Source organism: Pyrenophora tritici-repentis, chromosome 3, assembly GCF_003171515.1.
Source record: "Pyrenophora tritici-repentis strain M4 chromosome 3, whole genome shotgun sequence".
Taxonomy (NCBI): Eukaryota; Fungi; Ascomycota; class Dothideomycetes; order Pleosporales; family Pleosporaceae; genus Pyrenophora; species Pyrenophora tritici-repentis.
The window spans coordinates 1,016,757-1,032,445 of NC_089392.1; the positions used below are offsets into that span (position 1 = coordinate 1,016,757).

The window sequence follows — 15,689 nt, forward strand, 5'->3', positions numbered from 1 at the left end:
CACAGTAGCCACTTCATTTCCTGTTTAACCTACCTCTAACGTGGATGGCAAGCGAGTGGGCCAGGCAAGCGAGTGGGCCACCCCACCAACTTTTGTAACTTCAAAGCGACTTATCTCAACAACGCGATAATATTATTGCTAGATATTGATACAGTAGATTACTCTATATTAAGAGTATTAGTGTTGCATGTGCGCGAGTTGTGCCCAGTCTCCTTGCACCTGGTGCAGCGCCTTTGAGCGCGCTGGCTAAGGCCTGATCGCGCTCCTCCTTGACGCTCTTCATGAGCAATCTGCTGGTCAGCCTCATTTTGAGCTAGTATATCCTCTCCAGCTCCCTTTGTGAGTACTCCATGCTTCTGTATACGCCTTTTAGAGCGCTGCCTACGCGCTGAGGCTGCGCTGTTAGCCTTCTCAAGACTAGAGATCCGATCGCGCATCAGCTCAGCAGACAGCATCATCACCTCAGCGCCCTTCTTCAGCTGGTCAATCGCCTCAATGATCGAAGCTGGTGATGAGCTCTTATGCTGGCGCACGCGCTCACGTATAAGGCTTGACTGAGCCTCAAGCTCACGCGCGTTGCTCGGCGTTTGAGCTACCCAGGGAGCATCTGGTAGAGCTGCTGGAGGAGTAGGTGTACGCAGCTGTACATCTAGCTTTGATAGAACAGCCTCTGGTTGTAGAGGAACAAGGCCTGCGCCGCGGAAGGCTGAGTAGATATTAGCTGGCGTGAACGCTCGATCAAACGCAGCCTTAAACGCAGGCAGAAACTCTAGCTTGGTGATGTGGTTGATGTGGTTGCGCATGAGGCTCTCCACCTCACGGCTATACGCGCGCTTTAATGGCGAGAAGCAGCCAACATCAAGTGGCTGGAGTAGGTGAGATGAGTGAGGAGGCATACAGAGCGTATGGATATTGTTCTCCTTACAGAGCTCCTGGAACTCTAGAGATTGGTGGCTCCTATGGCCATCAATAATAAGCAGGCGACGCGCGCCTATAGTACGAGCCTGCGTGTGAGCGTTGAAGTGCTTTAGCCACTCAACTCCAAGCTCATTATTCGTCCAGCCATTATCGCTGACTGCGATCGCCCAGTCGCGTGGGATATCCTCCTCATACCACGCTGATAGGTGGTACTGACCAGCGAAGATGAGGAACGGTGGCACTGACCAGCCACCAGCGCTGATGGCAGCAATCAGCGTTACCCACTCGCGATTGCCTGGCTGAATACTCTTCCGCCGGCCTCTTCTCTCTGATCCTGTTATAACCAGCTGCGTTGTAATCTTGCCCATCATAAAGCCAGCTTCATCAAAGTTGTAGACATCCTCATCGCAGATACCCTGCTCAGCCTTTATCTCTTCTACAAGCTTAAACCACCTCTTTATTAATGTCGCATCCTCACACATAGCTCTCTGCCTATCGTACGCTCGGTTGAAACACGTCCGAAGACTGTCTGTACGCTTAACAAAGTTGGCTGGCCACTTCTGCCCAACCTGGCCAGCGCCGCGCGCAGCCAGCAGCTTATCAGCCATATCGCGTGCAGCTGCGTAGGTAGGCGCAAACCCGCGCTGATCTAGGTGAAGTATATAGCTAATAATCACCTCCTCTTCTCTCTGGGTAAGCTTCCTTGAGTTAGGCTGGCAATCGCGTCGTGCAGGTATACCAGCGCGTCGGCGCGTGAGTGTCATTCGGGCGACTTCAAATGTCCGCGCAGCGTCTCTATTAGACTGGAGCTGGTTTCGGGTAGTAGCTGAGATAGCTAGCTGTATATCAGCTTCATAAGAAGGGTTTTGGGATTGTTTTGGTGGAGCCATAATTGATTGAAGTTAGGTAGATGCAAAAAGTTGGTGGGGTGGCCCACTCGCTTGCCTGGCCCACTCGCTTGCCATCCACGTTATCGCTAGTCTATATCTATCAGCTATTGTCTCATCTGTATCTTAATACTATCCTACACACTATGCCGCCTAAACGCTCGTCTGATCGATCTACTGGACCAAAAAAGCGCGTTAAAAACAGCAGCGCGTCGCAGCTATCGCAGCCATCGCAGCCCGAACAGCCTGAGCAGTATACACCTATACTATCGTCGTCTCGCGATCTCGATACTGTGGAGGAGAGTTTTGAGTACCGGCTGCTTAGTCAGATCGCTGATGCTGCAGTCGATACAGCAGTCGATCTATCGCGCGATGGTACACAGGCATTAACTCCTCTAGCTACCGACGCGAGCGATTTCACTGATCTTAACGGCTGGTTCGAAGATCGATACGAAGGCCTTAATTAGCTAGATATACCACGATATATAAAGCCGCTAAGAACGCTTAAAGGCAGAAAAAGCTGGGTGTTTGCACACGGCTATCGCGTCGCATTGATATCCGAGCCATCCCGTACTTTCTGGATCTGCCAACACTGTTATCAACACCGCCGAGTTGATGGGAGGCAGGCTCTTGAGGTGACGCGCTCCACCACATCAGCGATATCTCACATGGGCCAGAACCGAGCTGGCCACCACCTCAACCGCCAAGGGCAGTCTACCTAAGCTATACTACCTCGTGGGCAGATGACACTGCGAGTACTAGGCGAGAGCGGTGCTGTTGTCCCACAAGCAATCGCTAATGCGATTGGAAACTTCAACGTACAGGCGTTTCGATATGCGGTAGTAAGCTGGCTAATTAAGAACAACCACCTGCTCCAAGAGATAGAGACAGCTAGTTTCCGAGAGATGGTTGCATACGCTAATCCAGAGGCAGTTGACGCGCTGTGGACCAGTCGAACAAGCGTCAAAAGCTACGTTATAAGGCTCTATCGCGAGCTCTAGCCGCAGGTTGTCGAGGCCCTGTCGCAAGCTACTAGCAAAATACATGTAAGCTTTGACGGCTGGACGACAAAAGGTGGCAAACGAGGCTTCTTTAGCGTTGTTGCTTACTACGCCGACGAATCTAGTGTTGTTATAGACCTACCGATCGCTCTACCACAGCTGACAGGCTCACACTTGCACAGTTGCCAAAAAGCAAGTTGACTTGCTTGCTTGTTCAAACTTGCTTGGTTCAAACCAAGCAAGCAAGTCAAGTCAGAGCTGCGCAGCGAACCAAGCAAGTCAAGTTAACGTGCCTTACTTGCTTGACTTGCTTGGTTTACTTGGTTAAATTAACTGTAATTGACTGCATAGCAGATCTCGCGATACTTTTTTGTTGTTGCAGTTTTTTAGTGCTGCAACCAAGGTTGTCAGTAATCAATATCTCATCAATATTGTTGTTTGATTTGTTTGATTCGGAGCCAACCAACTAACCAACAGTTAGCCACTGTATTTCTGTCAATCAATCAACCAATCTTGAGAACAAAATGTTGATAGGATTGGTGTTGTTTGATAGTAAGCGAGGGAGGGGGATACCTAGGTGAGGCCTCTGGGATAGCTGCTCAACGACGAATTCTTAGTGTTGGATCTTGCTTACTAAGCCTACTCGCGTGTAAGTTATATGACCTAGGTTCCATCCCATCTCTCACTCACTCCAGGCTAGTACGTACGAGGCTTAGCGCCCACAACGCTAGCTGGCAGAGACATAGATCTCAATTCCTGTAGCACAATACACAACACGATTCACACATGTTCTATTCCTAGTGCTACTGACATCAGGCTTATAACATTTAACAACACCTTACTTTCTCGCGGCTCCGGCTTACTTTTAGCCTTATCCATGCCCTCTATACCAGCAAAACGCAAGCCCGAGGCTGCCGAAGAAGCTGATACTCCCTTCAAGCGAGCACAACGTACGCGCAAACCTACGCTCAAAGCGCTGTTGGGTGACGGCAGCCAGCCAACCCAGCCGATAGAGCTGCCAGAAAGTACGCCGGATCCGCCTACAGAGCCGCCTACACAAGTTATCGAGCCGCCCACACGGGCTATTGAACCGCCATGTAAGCCTGTACAACAACCCGAGGAGCGCCCTCGGCGGGCATCACCACTGCCTATTTTGGCTGCCTCACAAGCCTCTCGGCTCACTGATGAGCCAGCCTGGGAGTCGCAGTTAATGTTTGATAAGCCAGAGGACTCTATTGTACAGCCTTTAGCTTTCTCTAGCGCTGCCACTGAGGCTTCGGTGGAGGAGGATAGCGCTGTGAGCGTCGATTTTCGCGACTTTGAGGGCGTCGATTGGTCGCGATTAAAGGGGTTTGTCGCGCCGCTGAGCACTCCACGAGGCAAGGCAAGCTGGATTTTTCAACACGGCTGGCGTGTCTGGAAGGAGGGTACTCACCACCCAGATGAGTTGTACTTTGTGTGCAAGTACTGTCATATTCATAAGCTACCTAATGGTGTACACCGAGTAACGAAGTCAACCACTGCCGCCAACGGGCACCTCCAGCTTGATAAACCTGGTCATCGGCTCAGCAAAGATGGTCCAATCCTAAGCAAACCTCTCCGCAAACATGGACAACAATCACTTCGTCAGGCAGCTCTAAGCGGTGTCAAATTTAGTCTAGAGGCGTACAAGACTATAGGAAACTTCGACGTACAAGAATTTCGGCAGGCAGCTGCGCTCTGGCTGGTCGACAACAACAGACCACTCCGCGAGTTTGAGACGCCGGCTTTTCGCAAGATGATCAGGCTTGCTAATCCTGAGGCAGAGGCGGCGTTATGGAGGTCTCATAACAGCGTGTCAGCGTTCGTGATGAGGTTGTACAGTTGGCTACGGCCTCAGGTGGTGCGCGCGTTGGCTGAAGCCGAGAGCAAGGTACATATAAGCTTCGATGGGTGGACGACAAAAGGCGGCAAACGTGGCTTCTTTTCTGTAGTTGCTCACTACGCCAACAGTAAGGGCGCGATAGTTGACCTACCCATCGCGCTGCCGCAGCTGGTGGGTGCCCACACTGGTGAGGCGATAGCTGACGCTGTAACCAAAATCCTGCAATCCTTCAGCATTAATCGCAGCAAACTCGGCTACTTTGTGCTCGATAACGCTTACAATAACGACACCGCTGTTAACAAACTCGCCGCGATGTACCACTTTTCTGCCTCCGATCGCCGCCTCCGCTGCGCTTGCCACATACTTAACCTTGTTGGCCAAACGATTATGTTCGGGAGGGATGCTGACGCGTATAACAACGCCCTGGAGAACACAAAGATGGAGGATTTTTACATGAAGGAGTGGCGGAAAGAAGGACCGCTTGGCGTGTATCTTGATATTATCAACTACATCAACACGCCGAAGCAGTGGAGTATTTTTGAAGATTGCCAACGCGAGGCAGTTAACAGCATGCCCACAGGCGCCAGCGGCGGCACTCGCGAGCCAATTAAGCCGTGTGTTACACGTTGGAACAGCTATTACGACTGCTTTAAGCGCGGAGTTCAGCTCCAACAAGCTATCAACGCATACGCCACGTACCACATTCGCGAGACTGAACAGGCTGACGAACAGGCAGCTATTAGAGGAAACAAGCTGCCTGATGTGCCGCGGTGGATGAGGTCAGACGGCCTTACGGCGGCTGACTGGGCGGTGATTACTGAGTACATGGCGATACTGCAGCCGCTCAAGTTTGCTACAGATCGCCTCCAAGGCCGCGGCAAGTGTGGCCGTTTTGGCGCACTCTACGAGGTCATCCCAGTATTTGAGAGTGTGATAACTGAGCTGGATGCACGCCTTCGGCCATACGAATCGGTCAACCACGAGCCATCTGAGGCGCCCGAAGATCACATCCCGATCAACCTGCGAGCCGCGAGGCGAAAAGCGAGCAATTACTTTACTAAGATCCTCCAAAGTCCCATTTACTACGCAGCTACGGCACTACATCCACGATATAAAACATACTCTAAGCGCTTCTGGCGCGACAAACCTACACAATTGAGCACCGCGCACGCGAAGTTTCTGCGGGTTTGGGCTGCCTACAAGCCTGCCGCTGCTGCCACAACACCAACCCCTGCGCCAAAACCTACCATGAGCAGCTTTGACGACGCTATCGACGCTATACTAGATGAGGACGGCGAGCATACATTGGAGGTGGAGGATGAGTACGATAGCTGGTTAAAAGAGCCTATGTGGACGTCTGATCAACACAAGGAGGGTCCAACAGCTGTACAGTACTGGTTATCGTTGAAGCCGAAGTATCCACATCTTTCACGATTGGCGATCGACGTGTTGACTATACCCGCCTCCAGCTCTGATTGTGAGCGCGTTTTTGCGGGAACTGGCGATATAATTGAGCCACAAAGGCGGAAAATTGGCGCGCAGTTACTGGCTGCTTTGGTGTGCTTGCAACGGTGGACTCGTGCAGGTTTTACAACACCAAGCACGACAACAGCAGCAAAGCATACTGATGAGGAGCTCACGGAAGAGTTTGCGATAGGAACGTGGGAAGAGCCGCCTGCAGAATTGTCATAGAAACGTCCCTTCAGAACCTTAAGTCTATCAATATTCAATCAATCAACCAACCAAAAATTGGCTCTTCAGTCTCATCAACTCAAACAAACAAACTGTAGCCCTAAGAAATGAGCCAGTCAATCAACATCTACGCCTCAAATGTTGGTTGTTTTGTTTGTTGACTTCTCTGGCTGCAACTACCTCAGCTATTTCCCAAACAGGCTATGATAGGCTAGACGGCTGCTAAAACGGCTTAGCGCTCTACTCCTATTCTAACGTTAGCCTTGTTTTGAAGCCTATCACGATGCCCATTTTCCTATATCAACGCTTTTTTCTGGTGTTTTCGACTGCGCTGATATGGCCAAACGCCGCGCACTACATACCTCTTCGAGTAGCAAACGCTTAAGAGTAGCTGCTGCTACCGACAACGTTGTCTCAACTCCTGCGGCCTCACCTCAGCCAGCATCTCAGCCAGCATCTCAGCGTCGATCACCTCGTAAAGCCCTCGCTGCCGCAAGCCAGGCCACCGCCTCGTCGCTAGTCCCTACATTCGAGTCGCAGTTTTTGGAGTCGCATGTGGAGGATGATATCGTTGCGCCTACCGAGGGCAGCAGGGCTGTTACGGTGGCTACAACTGAGGCTGGACACAAAGATAATGGCCAAGATAAGATGAGCAGCGCTGCTGATAGCTTTGACGGCATTGACTGGGCTCGTTTACCTGGCTATATGAAGCCACTAGCGGGCTCTAAGCGTCCCAAAAGCTGGATTTTTCGGTATGGCTACCGCGTTGTTGAGCGCCAGGCTACTAATCGGATCTGGTTTGTGTGCAAGTACTGCCACATCCACAAAATTATCGACGCTGGCGGTGGTGGTTTGTTTAATATTACTCAGGCCACTACCTCAGCAGCTACCCATCTCAGCCAGCCAAAACGTGGCCACAACCTCACAAAAGATGGCCCAAAGTCGACGCCAAGGGCACAAGGGCAGCTATCATTGCGGCAAGCTTTTGACGCTGGGTTAGAGATGCCTCAGCCTACCGCTAACGCACTCGGAAACTTCGACGCACAATGCTTTCGAGTAGCTACCGTTATGTGGCTCGTTAACCAAAACCACCCTGTTAGTGAGCTTACGGCGCCTGGTTTTAGAGAGATGATAAGGTTTGCCAACCCAGAGGCAGAGGCGGCGTTGTGGGTGAGTCACACGAGCGTTTCTACTTTTGTTATGAGGTTGTTTAGGTCTATACGACCGCAGGTCGTCAACGCCTTGTCAAGCGCAGTAAGCAAGATCCACGTAAGCTTTGACGGCTGGACGACAAAAGGTGGTAAACGTGGCTTTTTTGGAGTGGTCGCTCACTTTGCCGACGCAGCTGGAATAATACGAGACCTACCTATCGACCTGCCCGAGCTCGCCGGCGCCCACACTGGTGAAGCTATTGCCAAAGCTATCTCGATGACCCTCTCGGCGTATGGAGTAACTAGCAACCGAGTAGGTTACTTTGTACTAGATAACGCCGCTAATAACGACACTGCAATCGCCGCGCTCGCCCGCGAGTACAGCTTCGACCCAGCTTACCGGCGCCTCCGCTGCAGTTGCCACACGCTTAACCTAATTGGCCAGGCTATTATATTTGGTAACAACAAGGACGCCTATGGTAACACTCGAGAGCAGTACAGTACTGAGGAGCAGTACATGCGAGAGTGGCGGAAAGATGGCCCTATAGGCGTCCTAGTTGACATCATCAACTATATTAAAACGCCGCAGCAGTACGAGCTTTTTCGCAGTTTCCAGCGCCGCGCCAACGCCGACCTGCCCGCCGAGGAGCGTCTCAAAGTACTCGAGCCTGTCAAGCCTGTCGTTACTCGCTGGAACTCCTACTATGCCGCTTTTGAGCGAGCTACCAAGCTTTCGGCTGCCTATAACTTGTACGCTGAGCATCACATTAATAGGATCATCCTCGAAGACGCGCACGCCAACAAGCAGAACAATAAGCGGCCCGACGCTCCAAGCTGGATGAGATCAACTGGGCTGCGAGCTGCTGATTGGGCAGTAATTGCAGAGTATCAGGACTGCTTAACGCCGCTCAAGTACGCCACAAAACGCCTTGAGGGGCGCAGCAAAGATGGCAAATATGGGGCGATATACGAGGTTATACCAGTCTTTGAGTATGTACTTAGCCAGCTTGAGGACCAGGCACGCCCGTTTGAGCAGGTCGATTTCAACGCTCACCCAGAGGCCCCCGAGGATCACCTCAAGGTCAACCTCCTCGCCGCGTGGGCCAAGGCCAACGACTACTACACCAAGCTTGACGCCTCGCCCGCCTACTACGCTGCTGTGTGCCTCCACCCGTACTATAAAACTTATTGCGATGTGGCCTAGGCTGACAAACCTGGGTGGCTCAGCAATGCCAACGTGGCGTTTCAGCAGCTCTAGGCGGCGTACAAACCTCAGCGCCCACGCCAGTCGTACACGGCTGCGACGAGTAGCAACAACATAGACGAGGCAATCAGCGCTATACTCGGCCGAAACGTCGGCCGAGAAGCTCCGCTGGACGAGTTTGAGCGCTAGAAAATACAGGAGCCGCAGTGGACGCAGGAGCAGTATACCGCGGATGGCAATCCAGTCCAATACTGGATCCAATTATTGCCAAAATACCCGCATTTGGCGCAGTTTGCAATCGATATTATGACTATCCCAGCGTCGAGCAGCGACTGCAAGCGCCTCTTTAGCGAGCTTGGCGACCTACTTGAGCCAAAACGACGAGCTCTAGGCAGTGAGCTACTTGCAGCTCTTCAATTAGTGAGATCCTGCGTGCGAGCTGGCTATAAACCAACTATTTATAGTAAGGCTAAGCTTTCAGACAAGGAACTTTTGGATAATTACAATATACTTGAGTGGGACAGTTAGCTATAGTAATGTAGTGGTATTATGTCACGGTTTTGGAGTCTTTCCTCTTGTATCACGTATCACAGTTTCATGTCTCCACTGCTGTACTACGTAGTACACCTGGCCGCTGCTCTACACCTTACTGCTTTCCTACTACATGCATTGTTTATAGCAACATACAATAGAACCGCAGTTTAATCGTTCAATTCCTTCTGCATATGCGCTGTTTTCACACCGCGACATATTTAGTCCCTTTAGCAGTCAAGTAAACCAAGTACTTGCAAGCAAACCAAGCAAGTCAAGCAAGCAACAAATTACTTCCAATCAAGTCAAGTTTGAGGCAGAAACTTGCTTGACTTGCTTGTTGGCAACTATGCACACTTGGGCGATAGGATTGGTGATACGATCGCACGAACGCTGGAGGAGTTTAATATTAGCTACACTAAGCTCGGTTACTTTGTCCTCGATAACGCGTACTCAAACGATCGAGCAGTTGCCCATATGGCTGAGCAATATCAGTATGCAGCTCCTGAGCGTCGCCTACGCTGCTCACCTCATATCTTCAATCTTATTGGCTAAATGATCATGTTCGGCATCGACGAGGACGCGTACAACAACGACGACGTACACGAGTATACTACAGAGACAAAATACCTGCAAAATTAGCGGAAACACGGTCCACTTGGTGTGCTGATTGATATCATTAACTATATCAAAACGCCTCTCTAATACGATCTATTTGCCTCACTTTAGCGCTTAGTTAACGAGCAATCGTACACACACAACGCGCTAATATTAGAGCCTATTAAACCTGTCGTTACACGATAGAATAGCTACTATGACGCTTTTGTACGCGCTGTACAGCTATCTGACGCGATCAACCTATATGCCGCTTACCATATTGAGCGTACTGCTCGTGACGACGCTTACGCGACTATCCACAACAAGAAGAAGCCTGTTGTACCATTGTAGATGAGGTCAACTAGCCTTAATACAGCTAATTAGGCAGTGGTAACTAAGTATACTAAGGTGTTGAAGCCTCTCAAGGAGGCTACTAAACGCCTTGAGGCTCGCGGCAAATAAGGCAAACATGGCGCGATCTATAAGGTTATACCTATATTTGAGTACGTCCTTAGAGCTTACGAGGCTATAGTTGAATCGTATCGCGATGTTAACTTTAACGCTTACGCTAAGTCTCCAGAAGACCACCTCGCAATCAACCTCTAGGCCGCGTAGTCAAAAGCCTCCTCATACTACGCTAAGCTCGATCTATCGCCTGCCTACTACAACGCGACCTCCCTCCATCCCTTTTATCAAGGCTACTGCGCGAGAGCCTGGCGCGATAAACCTCAGTGGATGCACGACAACGAGGCTAGATTGAAGCAACTATAGGCGGAGTACAGGCCTACAACACCATCAAACTCCCGCGTACGTCCGCCTCGATCGAGCGGTATTGACGAGGCAATCGCTGCGATCATCGGCGAGCCCGCGCTTGATATCACTGAGTTAGATAAGCTAGATCGCTGGCGTCGATATGAGCTACCGTGGACAGAACAGCAGCTTGGTGAGGGTGATCCAGTAACGTACTGGCTTGGGATGAGATTGCAATATCTCCATCTGTCTCAGATGGCCCTTGATACGATCACTATACCAGCTAGTAGCTGTCAATGCGAGCGTCTGTTCAGCGAGCTTGGCGATCTACTAGAGCCTTGGCGGAGGAAGATTGGAGCTCAACTGCTAGCTGCAATACAGTGTACTCGGAGTTGGAGGCAGGCTGGATTTCAGCCTCAAAGTCAACACCAAAACAATCTATCAGAGGCTGAGTTGATCTGGATATACGATATAGACGATTGGGATACTGATAGCGACAGCGACTAGGTCGATATTGATCAAAATACTATGTCAAGAAGGATCAATCGGATCAAAACTCCAATCAATCTTCAATCTAGCACGTAATATATCAAGGGAAAACTTTTTCGGACAACCCCACCTACTATTCGGACAACCCCAAAAGTTCAGATGAGACGAAAGATCAGACGACCAAAATAAGCCGTGAAAAACATCTACAGTAATCGACACCTGTAAATTTATTACCCAATTAGGCAATTTCTTTCTAATAGTTCTCAGAGGTCGCAGTGTCTGCCAGAAGCTAACGTTTACGCGAGAGTTACGCGAGGCGCTACCCTAGTATTTTGTAGGTCGATAACTACTGTTAATATTGAAATCTTTCGTCGTTTGGGTGCTTTCCAAGGTCTCCTTTTGACGATGTCGCTTTTTGATGGGGGACGCTGCGGCGTCCGTGCGCACCACCGCGGAAGTGCCAAGATCAGGGTCCAACAGCCGAACACCAAAATCTATTAAGACCTCCAAGTTTTGAGCCCCAGGTGCAACCCCAACATCGACCCGTCGCAGCACTTTTATCGTTCGGTAATTACGAAACAGGATCCCGCGATTCCAAAACACCAAAAATCTCCTAGATCCAATTTGTAGTTGTGTGGAAACAATTCATCGCAATATTGTGGCTTCTCCCCACCCGCTCAGGTGGGGTCGGCTCTCCGATCGCGACTACCCCACGAACAACAACAAATGCGTTGATCCCTCCACCCATTCAACCTCAAAAATGACCGAAAACGAGCCTTCCGACAGTGAGAATGATGCCTACGCGACAACATGGGATCCTGACCGCGAAGACCTTCGTTGGGTACCACCCGGAGCTGCTCTTCCCGCCCTTATCAACCTCCCAACCCATACTGAAGCTGTTCAGGAAGCAAATCGCCTTTTGATGAACACAGGATTCGCCATCAACATTAGGACCCCGCTCTACACGAAGCCCTCAAGGGCAAATCCGGTGAGGACAGTTTGCGGAGCTGTATTGCGGTGTGCACAAGGTAGAACGTATAGCTCGACTGGTAGCAACAAGCGGAAACAGAGCTCCAGAATGACTGCCTGTGAGTGGAAAGGACGCATGAGGTGGGTAGAAGCCGAAGGAGCTTCTGGAGCTTCTGGATGGCAATTCACTACGGAAGATGGGCGTCACAACCATCCTGCTGCTGGTGTACTTGCTTTGCCGCAGTTCCGGAAGCGCGATGAAGCTTTACTAGAGCGCATCAAGGGCGCGAAGAGCAATCGCGACTCAGCCATGAAGATACTAAGAAAGGAACGTTCGGCGGGAGCCAATATAATACGCTCAGATGTATCAAATGAGTTGGCGAAGCTCCGCTGCGAGGAGCTTGGTGGCCGTACACGTATTCAAGCGCTGGCTGAGTTCCTCTCAACATACTCTTGTGATGACAGCGGTAACGAGGATACCAAGTTCTGGCATAAGATAACCCAGGATGATCAAGGTCGTGCCCGTATCATTTTCTTTGCTCACCCACGCGCCTTTGAGCTTATCAAGTGTAACCCAGACGTTGTTGAGATTGATGCTACGTACAAAACGAACGCCTTCAACATGCCGCTGGTTCATATCGTGGGTATCACTTGCCGGGCAACAACGTACGACATTGCGTACGCCTTCATCCCAAATGAAGCCGCGGAGACCTACCTAGAGGTCGTACAATACCTGAAGGAGCTCTTCGACTACCTCAGCGTCTCCCCAAAGTGTTTCTTGACCGATCACGATAGGTCTCTTAAAGCTGGGTTATCCGTTATCTTTCCAGGCATCCCGCAGCGTCGCTGCATTTGGCATATATATCAAAACGTCCAAACTGAAGCTGTGAAAGCTTGGGACGTTCGGAGGGTTGCTACAGCGGAGGAGAAGGACGTTATCGAGAAAGCTAGGCTTGATTTCATCCAGGTTTGGCAGAGCTTAGTATCCTGCCCTACCGAAGATGCCTTTTGGGCTTTAAAGGAGCAGATTTGGGAGAGCTATGCTGGCTTTCCAGCGCTTCTGCAGTACCTAAAAGCTCACCAGTTGCCCCATTACCACGAATGGGCAGAGTGTATATGTAAGTTCTTTCCCGACTTTGGCCAGAAAGCCACCTCTCGCGTTGAAGGAGCTCATCGCCAGCTGAAGCTTGCCCTTACTTCCTGGAAAGCTGGCCACATTTACGACGTCGTTTTGGACATCCATCAATTAGTGCTTGTACAGCGAAATGAGCATGACGGACACCTACAACTGGATGAAGCCAGGCATGCAACTGACTGCCTCCTGCTCGAGTTTGCACGCCTTCATCGAAAGGTAAGCCACCAAGGCCTCCGTAAGCTGAAGGAGCAGTTACTGCTAGCCAAGGATGAGCGTTATGACGAGCTTGAGGAGTGTTCAGGCGCTTTCTCTATGAAGTTTGGGCTGCCTTGTAAGCATACACTTCACCGTCAACTCAACGAACCCGGGGGACTCGTTATTGATCCAAAGGACATTCACCAACACTGGTGGTATCACCCGCCGCGCGCACGCGGTGAGGAGGTGCAAGACGAACGATATATACTTGATCCTGAAAAGATAAGGCCTAAAGGACGCCCACAGGGTTCCACAACAGTCACCTTGCCTTCAACACAAGTCTCTCAAAGCCTCCGCGGACGCCAACCTCAACGTCAACCCCGAGAAAAGACGAGGAACGAACACGTACAAGCTACCCAGCAAACCCAGCAAGCTGAGGAAGCTTCTGACGACGATATAGAGCCTCGCCGAGGCAACCGACGTCGTCAGCCAACCCAGAAGGTCCTGGAGAACATGCAGGACCCAGTTGAGATATCCTCTGCCGAAGAAAGCAGTTCTGACGATGAGGTAATCGTCCAGGAGGTTTTAGTTACCCGTACAGCCAAGAGGGTCGTCAGGAAGGTTACTAAGAAGCCAACAGCTAATGATCGTATCCTTGGTGTACTTGAAAAGGTTCTGGCAAACCAGGCGGAGCTTTCTAAGCGTCTCCAGGCTGTAGAGAAGCCTCAACAGGTTCATGATGACTTTATTAATGTCGGCCATAGGGCTTATCCCTTGGCTCCTCTTTGGGCAACCAGGCAGCCACCTATTTACCCGCTAGTACCTTTACGGCCTAGCTCCTTCTCTCCTCCCACTGCGTATATAGACCTCTTCCCGATAGCTCTAATACGAGATGATGATTCTCCCCAACCTTGACGCTTGACAATTAACATTAACAGCATCGATATTGACCATGATTCACCCCCCAAACAACCCAGGAAGAAGCGCAAAGCTCCATAACCTAAGAAACCTTCAATTCACCCCTCCAAAAGACGTCGAAATAGTAGTTAAGAAGACTAATGCTCAGTCGGGCTTGCTTGCTTGAGCAGCTCACAATTATTTGGGTATACCGGAGCTATTTAGACCAATAAGAGGCCTCCGTTATAATTAAAACGCGTACAAATAGCGATTGCTACAGGTACTGTAAGCCCTAGGTTGCGTACGCCTTCGTACGATTCATTGTTAGGTCAACCCAAGGGTTCATCTCATCCAAAAGTCTCCAAAAGTTCATTGTTTTTCATGCGATTTCGTTCTACGGCGTTCATGGACGTTATTAGAAGCTGCCAGAAGCATCCCCGACCGCGGTATACCCTAGGTTTGCTTTGTATTGGCTAGGTTGGTGTTGGGGGCTCCATTTTGAGTTTCTTTCCGCATACTGGTTACTCCAAGATCATGCACAACTCCACCACCCCTTGATCAATCTTTTTTGAAATTTTACTACATCACAATCAATGCCATTGAAATCAGCTCCTAGCTTTTGGTATAATTGCGCCGTGACGTGGAGGTGTGGTGTGGCCGCGGAGGTGGTGGAGGATTTGGGTGGGTTAGGTGGCAAATGTCACCAAAATACGACATTTTCCACTCAAAATTGGGGAATAGTATATTGATTTCGGAGACCCAGAAATTGACACTGTTGAGACCCCTACGGGGGCTGCCGAGACCCCTACCCAAAACCTTATTTCTACAACAAATAACCCAATTAGGCAACTGTCGAAAGGTGTCGATTACTGTAGATGTTTTTCACGGCTTATTTTGGTCGTCTGATCTTTCGTCTCATCTGAACTTTTGGGGTTGTCCGAATAGTAGATGGGGTTGTCCGAAAAAGTTTTCCCTTCAGGAAGGCCACGTCGAAACAGAAAATGCCAAGACCTGTGGTGCGTCAGTGCGCTGTCTACCCCTGTCGCGAAGACTTTTGACGCGCTCCTCCATACTTGATTCACTGCTCAAATCGGGCCGAATCAGCCGCCTTCGTGTCTACAATTAGCAAATGTGTCGGATCGTGAGTATCGGTAGAGACGTCGGCTGCTTGACACTTCGGCCTACCTTGCGCAGAGCTTAGGTGTACCTTCGTAGCACGAACGTTCGTAGACAATCAATACCAATACCAGTCACCAGAAGAACCTCGTTGTTGTTATTCACCCGTACGATCGTACAAGGCCTACCAACAAAATGAAAGTTTAAACAGTTGCTTGCAGAGTCTGCCCATGGGATCTGCTAGTATAGCTTGGCCAGCGTTGTTTGCCATGAATGAATCTGTGCCACTATTG

General features: G+C 50.3%; 5 protein-coding genes across 5 annotated transcripts; 4 read left to right on the forward strand and 1 right to left on the reverse strand.

Annotated features, from left to right (window-relative positions):
* Nucleotides 1-158: 158 nt before the first annotated feature.
* Nucleotides 159-1,808, reverse strand: PtrM4_077700 (uncharacterized protein; the record flags this gene model as incomplete). The annotated part of the gene is made up of 1 exon (XM_066106280.1): nt 159-1,808. One exon carries the CDS (start codon nt 1,806-1,808, stop codon nt 159-161), a length of 1,650 nt encoding a protein of 549 aa, XP_065963218.1.
* Nucleotides 1,809-1,951: 143 nt separating this feature from the next.
* PtrM4_077710 (uncharacterized protein) lies at nt 1,952-2,272 on the forward strand (the record flags this gene model as incomplete). Its single annotated transcript, XM_001940710.1, has 1 exon — nt 1,952-2,272. The coding sequence occupies one exon, from the start codon at nt 1,952-1,954 to the stop codon at nt 2,270-2,272; it is 321 nt and encodes a 106-aa protein (XP_001940745.1).
* Nucleotides 2,273-3,683: 1,411 nt separating this feature from the next.
* On the forward strand, nt 3,684-6,362 carry PtrM4_077720 (Dimer-Tnp-hAT multi-domain protein; the record flags this gene model as incomplete). Its single annotated transcript, XM_066106281.1, has 1 exon — nt 3,684-6,362. The coding sequence occupies one exon, from the start codon at nt 3,684-3,686 to the stop codon at nt 6,360-6,362; it is 2,679 nt and encodes an 892-aa protein (XP_065963219.1).
* Nucleotides 6,363-6,698: 336 nt separating this feature from the next.
* Nucleotides 6,699-11,102, forward strand: PtrM4_077730 (Dimer-Tnp-hAT domain containing protein; the record flags this gene model as incomplete). The annotated part of the gene is made up of 3 exons (XM_066106282.1): nt 6,699-8,672; nt 8,916-9,137; nt 10,617-11,102. The coding sequence occupies 3 exons, from the start codon at nt 6,699-6,701 to the stop codon at nt 11,100-11,102; spliced, it is 2,682 nt and encodes an 893-aa protein (XP_065963220.1).
* A 742-nt stretch (nt 11,103-11,844) lies between these two features.
* On the forward strand, nt 11,845-14,298 carry PtrM4_077740 (uncharacterized protein; the record flags this gene model as incomplete). The annotated part of the gene is made up of 1 exon (XM_001940711.2): nt 11,845-14,298. One exon carries the CDS (start codon nt 11,845-11,847, stop codon nt 14,296-14,298), a length of 2,454 nt encoding a protein of 817 aa, XP_001940746.1.
* Nucleotides 14,299-15,689: the final 1,391 nt, after the last annotated feature.